At 38.8% G+C, this 5,771-nt stretch overlaps 1 protein-coding gene across 2 annotated transcripts; it reads right to left on the bottom strand.

Annotated features, from left to right (window-relative positions):
- Nucleotides 1–460: 460 nt before the first annotated feature.
- On the bottom strand, nucleotides 461–4,587 carry LOC145481540 (uncharacterized). Of its 2 annotated transcripts, XM_081460031.1 has the most exons (11): nucleotides 4,202–4,587; nucleotides 4,025–4,081; nucleotides 3,776–3,860; nucleotides 3,528–3,611; nucleotides 3,270–3,361; nucleotides 2,834–2,926; nucleotides 2,598–2,673; nucleotides 2,215–2,301; nucleotides 2,032–2,088; nucleotides 1,560–1,697; nucleotides 461–553 (listed from the first exon to the last, which is right to left on the bottom strand). In XM_081460031.1, the coding sequence occupies exons 3-8, from the start codon at nucleotides 3,841–3,843 to the stop codon at nucleotides 2,268–2,270; spliced, it is 447 nt and encodes a 148-aa protein (XP_081316157.1). In that variant the 5' UTR covers nucleotides 3,844–3,860; nucleotides 4,025–4,081; nucleotides 4,202–4,587; the 3' UTR covers nucleotides 461–553; nucleotides 1,560–1,697; nucleotides 2,032–2,088; nucleotides 2,215–2,267. The 2 variants fall into 2 exon arrangements, with proteins under 2 accessions (XP_081316157.1, XP_081316158.1); XM_081460032.1 differs by lacking the exon at nucleotides 4,202–4,587 and having other exon boundaries at nucleotides 4,025–4,200.
- Nucleotides 4,588–5,771: the final 1,184 nt, after the last annotated feature.

Here is a 5,771-nt window from a genome sequence, read left to right as displayed (position 1 = left end):
AGAAATGCATGAAATCAAAAACTCAGTGGTCCCAATCTCTTAAAACGTGAGTGAATTAATTTTCCATTTGCTTGGTGCAGAAAAGTTTAAAAAGTCTGTTGAGTTTCCCTGGTTGATAAATCACGCCAAAGCATGTTTTAAATATGCTAAAATCAATGAAAAACCTTGTAATTTCAATGAATGCTGCAGTTCTCAACTGATTCAGGAGTCAGCATTTTAAATTGGCTAAAGATAGTGTGTGCTGCAAGTCTCAACTGGAAACATTCACAAGTGAATTTCAGGAGTCAGCATTTCCCACATATCCATTCTCTGAAGAAACAAGTCGGGCATTTCCTTCATTGAGCTAGGTTCTTGACTCAAATGAAAATGGTCATTTCAGGGATCAGTTTCATTCAAGTCTTCACCATAACTGGACTTCAGGACACAATTTGGCTCCATTTGAAACTGTTTCATGGTCAGGGACTAGTCTCCAGATGTTTCTGTCAACTTGATAGGTTAGGGAGATGGTTGTTGAGCCTTCAGGTAGCAAATTTCTGACTTGTTGGTACAACTCCTGTGTTTAATTTAAAATGCAAGCAGATGAGATAAGAGGCCCTTAGAAGTAGTATCTCACCAAATTGCTTTACATGACAACAAATATATTATTTTAGTAGACAATGGATTGTGCCCACCCAATCACACTGATAATATTCTTTGATTTACCAGAAGAGATTATACACAGCTTAAATTTCAGCCATCTCCTGGAGTTGCAAACACCTGAGAAAGACATCTGCTGTACATTGATGTCAAGTTGATATTTCCTGATTACTTCTTTTATAATGGAAATTTTGAAAAGTTCAGTTGCGGTCATTAATTTTATGATGGGAATAATCATGGCATCTGACAGGCGAGAATTGTGAAAAAAAATAGTTCTCCAATCAGCCTAGGTCTGGGAATTTAAATGAGGATATGGGCAAGTCTCTGATTTTACCACTCTATATCCTTAACTTTGTAGTTACTCCCTAATTACTGCTTAGTTTTTCCAATAGTGACTTCAGTATATTGCATTATAGTGGTTCATTGTTTCAGTTGTCTCTCTTGGAAGTGTGTGATTCAAGATTAGGCCGCATTGAATAACAAGAAACATGGGCCTGAGACTTACAAACTCATGGCCGTTTCCATTTCGATGGCTCATGACACAGTTTTGTTCAAATACAAAGGCCTATTTTTGGGGAAACATTGTTCACATGCACCTTAACTGCCCATAGCATCATAAATTGAGCCCCTTAGGATGATATTTTTGAATAGCATATCCATGACTCCATGGTGTCATATAATAAAAAGGGGAGCCTTGAGACAAGGGCACAATGAATTTCACCATCAAAACTTTCCAATATTGAAGGGGCAACAACAAACCAAGTGATGCAGGCTACATTAGAAACAACAAATTATGTGGTCTTGTGCATACATCTGGGTTATACTATTATTAGATGGTCTTGTGCATACATCTGGGTTATAATATTAATGGTAAATGAAAGGCATCGAAATCTGCATTTCTTCAGAGTATTCACATTACCCACCTTCAATGGACTTTCCCGTGAAATATCCAACTGGTGCCTTTCTCCATCTGGCAAAATAACGATGATACGAGTCAATTCATCCGATCTCAGCCTCTTTGTTGGTGGTGGATTTGTGGCCTCATCTGGTTCTGGTCGTGGCTGGAATACAAATTCACAGACTATAAATGTATTACCCATTATTCATTATTGGATCTAAATTTGTCTTGTACGATTTGTTAATTAATAACTTATTTAGGCTTGAGAAACACCTTGAAAGATGGTGTATATATATGCTGGACATCTATGCTTCCAAAATAATGCCTTCGAAGTATTTTTCATGGTACAGAAAAAGCCAACAAGCCTGTTTTCTACAGTGGTAAGGTCATGATAGGGGTACATGCATTACAGCCATTAACCATGGCAATGGCTTGAATTAGCAAGAAGCAACAAGAGAATAGTTTATCTGTTGCATTACTAATATCAAATGTGATACCTCAGGGGTTGGTCCATCGTCTGTTTGACAGGCTTTTGTATTCCTCTGCCTTTTTGCCTGAAGCAAATAAGGAACTAATCAGATGTGCTAGAACATCACTTGATATAATTAGCCAGTATTTAAAAAGTATTGTACAGTTCTTTTCATATCATGGAGTGCCAAAGTGCTGCTAGTTTTTCACACCTTCTCTCTGTCATTCTGGAGTGACTCTTCATAGTCAAGATCCTGCTGCCTCTTCAGTTCCCTCTCCTCTCCTCTTGTAGTCTGAGCCTATGAATTAATATTGCACAATAAAAAGGTGATGGATTGATAGATTGATTGATTGATTGATTGATTGATTGATTTGATTGAATGTAATCGAATAGCTTGACAAAATAGCTGGTAACATGCACTTATATTTAAAACATGAATTATTTCATGAGCAGAGTAAAATATAACATCAATCGTGCTCAATGTTTCACATTCTAATTTAAGATATAATTTTAATTTTGAAGTCACACACTTCCAGCACATCTCATTATTATAGTGTAACAATAACATGATAAAAGTTGAATAAAGTTGTATACCAGTTTCTCTTGTGATCTTGAAATGTTGTAAGTTTCTCCTCCAGAGCTCTCTTCAGTTCAGCTACAGTGGGTGGGCCTATGAATAAAACATCATGCGCTTATGAGGCATACATGAGTGACTGAGTAACAAAGGCAAAACAGTTTCAATAATTATTACAAAATAAAAGTAATGTTTCATTTGAGACTGAGTAATCTAGAACATAATCCAACTGCAATTGCGTGGAACAATTAATTACCTGACATCTTGAGCAAAACTCTCTCTTTGCCACCAACGCTGCAAACTATAGCCATCGTACCTGTATTACTTTCAACTTTTAAAGCGGCCAAGGCTGAAACCAAGCAACCATGATGAATTCAAATTGATTTTTTATTTCCCATTTTTTGATACAGCAAAAGAAGTACTTAATTATAGTTAATTATAGTCCAAAACAGACAATATTAAATATTAATATAATGTTGTCTAACAAGTTGCAAGTTAGGGTGAATGTTCTTCGTGACAAAAAAATTAAACATAGTATATATTGATGTAGTGTTAGAGTAAATGTCCTGCCGTGGCCCAATCTAGTCTTTTTTTAACAGTCAGGACTTTACAGTTTGGGAAAGTACCTCACAAACATGCTAGGACTTTGCAGTACCTCTATTTATGCTAATGTTAATTGTGACATATACTACCTTGCTTCCCAGCGGTTCCACCAGATGATTGCACCCAAAACAGAAAATGCTCATTCACCAAGTCAATAATTTCTCTGTTTTCAAAAATCGTCCTGAAAAAAAAAAATTAATATTAGATTACTTAACATTTAACAAATGTCATTTGGCACCAGGTTAAGATAACCCATTCCTGTCACACATGTTATTTGCAACCATTTAGTAACAAATAAGCTTATAATGGGCGTATATAATATTACATGTCAAATCAGATTTTGTTACCTCCACAGCAGCCACTGCCTCTCGCTACAGACACACATTAGTGCAGGTCGACAGTGTTCTCTCCACTCTAGCCATTTGCATGAGCTAAAATAGTAAGTCGATAAGAATTTTTTTATGACAGTTATTAATTCATTAATAATGCTAAAGAAGGATGATATACCAGTTGCTAATGCAAATGATTTGTCAGATATGTAATACTGGTTAATATCCACTTTAAAAAGCCTGTCAGCTTGCATTGTTTCACTCACCACATGGAAGTTGCATGGATGACTAAATGGCAGGTTGCAGATTGTGCCATTGCAATGGATGTCTGCATTGCACTTGCTGGCTAGCCTGCAAAACAAGAAACACCCTTTTTTGTACTACATGGTATTGAATATTAATATTAATTAATACAAACCGTACTGGGCTAATTGCACTTGTATCCTTCAATGGGAAAACTGATAAGATTATTTTTGTTGTGCAGTTTGTATATGATACAGTATGTTAACTCTTACCAGGAGTTTGAGGTAATAAATCAAGCAACACACTTGCATCTGGTAATTCAACGGTTCCTGAAAAGAATTTTGGAACACAAGACATGTCAAGTAAAAATGCTGCATAAAAGACATCGTGTTCATTTCTAATATGCAATCATTGAAACTTCAACAATTCTTATGTTAAATTTTACGTACTTTGAGAAAAAAACCCTCTCAAGGTTACCAGTCTGCCAGTGCTTCAGGTGTGTTGTAAATGAGAAAAGACGATTGCCTGCAGAAATACTAGGCTTTAATCACCAAATCTCTGTCCTTACAAAACATGGCGGCCAACTGTAACCACAAGCATTGCAGGCTCGCACAAGAAAGCTGACCATACTACATGTATGACACAATGAATTATAATGTAATGCAAAACAAGAAAGCTGAACATACTACATGTATGACAATGAATTATAATGTAACGCGAAAACTCGCAGTGTTCAAGTCACGCAAAACTCGCAGTGTTCAAGTGTCTAGAGGGCCTTCAAGAGGGCCTTTTGCAATGTCATTTACACCACATTCACCCTGTCCTTTAAAGATTAAGTCTAACTACAGGATGACGAACTCATTGGGAGCGACGTACAGGTTCTGAATTCAGTACTGGTGTAAGTTCAGGTTCAAGTTCAGGTTCGGGCACAGACAATGGTTCTGCATCAGGCGTAACACTCACATGTGTGTCAAGGGGCAAGTTCTCTGCTTCCTCTGGAATACATTCTGGTGCTGGCTGGGCCTCGACAACTTCCATGTGGCCCTTGGGTGCAAGGTGCTTTGTGGCCACTGTCGTCTCCCTACCGTCAGGATAGCGCACATGCGCATAGTGAGGGTTTGCCTGGAGTAGTTCCACTTCATCGACCAAAGGGTCCATCTTACTTGTGCGTACCTGGCGTTTAATGTACACTGGGCCAGGTGTAGCTAGCCAGGTGGGAATGGAGGCGCCAGCTGACGATCGGCGTGAGAAACCAAAGAATCGCTCATGTGGAGTTTCATTGGTGGCAGTACACAAAAGAGAACGAACAGAGTGTAGCACATCGGGGAGGACATCCTGCCAGTTCTTGAATGGTAGGTTCTTGGATTTCAAACTCATAGTAACTGCTTTCCATATCACACCATTGCATCTTTCTGCTTGCCCATTTCCTTCTGGATTGTAACTGATAGTTCGGCTTGAAGCTACTCCTTTTGAAGACAGGAATTCCCGTAACTCTCTGCTCATGAATGAAGCTCCGCGGTCTGAATGGACATATGCTGGCATTCCAACAAGTGAGAACAGCGATGTAAGGCACTTAATGACTGTGTTCGTGGATACATCAGGACATGGGAAAACAAATGGGAACTGGGAATACTCATCAACAACCATAAGGAAGTACTTGTTTCCGTTATTTGTTGGAAGAGGGCCTTTAAAGTCGATGTTGATCCTCTCAAATGGCTGAGTGGCTTTGATAAGGGGAACCTTCTCTGGGCGATGGTACTGAGGTTTACATTCACAACAAATAGGGCACCGGCTTGTCATCTTCTTAATCTCATCGAGGGAATAAGGTAAGTTCTTGGTTCGCACAAAGTGGTTTAGCTTGGTGATGCCTGGATGGCAGAGTGCTTCGTGAAGCTTAAAGAGGGAATCTTCAGTGGCCATGGCACACGTAGTCCTGGACAGTGTGTCAGCTGGGACATTATCTCTGCCGGGGCAATAGACGATATCAAAACTGAAGCAGGAGAGTTCGAGTCTCCAACG

This window comes from Orbicella franksi, chromosome 3, assembly GCF_964199315.1.
Source record: "Orbicella franksi chromosome 3, jaOrbFran1.1, whole genome shotgun sequence".
Taxonomy (NCBI): Eukaryota; Metazoa; Cnidaria; class Anthozoa; order Scleractinia; family Merulinidae; genus Orbicella; species Orbicella franksi.
This window is presented reverse-complemented; position numbering and strand designations above follow the sequence as displayed.

Bases quoted from the DNA above. Each gene is read 5' to 3' on its own strand.
- LOC145481540 (XM_081460031.1), bottom strand. From the start codon at position 3,843: ATGCAGACATCCATTGCAATGGCACAATCTGCAACCTGCCATTTAGTC. The intron at 3,612-3,775 runs GTGAGTGAAACA...TTACTATTTTAG, and splicing joins ATCCATGCAACTTCCATGTG to CTCATGCAAATGGCTAGAGT. The intron at 2,927-3,269 runs GTAGTATATGTC...GCTTGGTTTCAG, and splicing joins TGGAACCGCTGGGAAGCAAG to CCTTGGCCGCTTTAAAAGTT.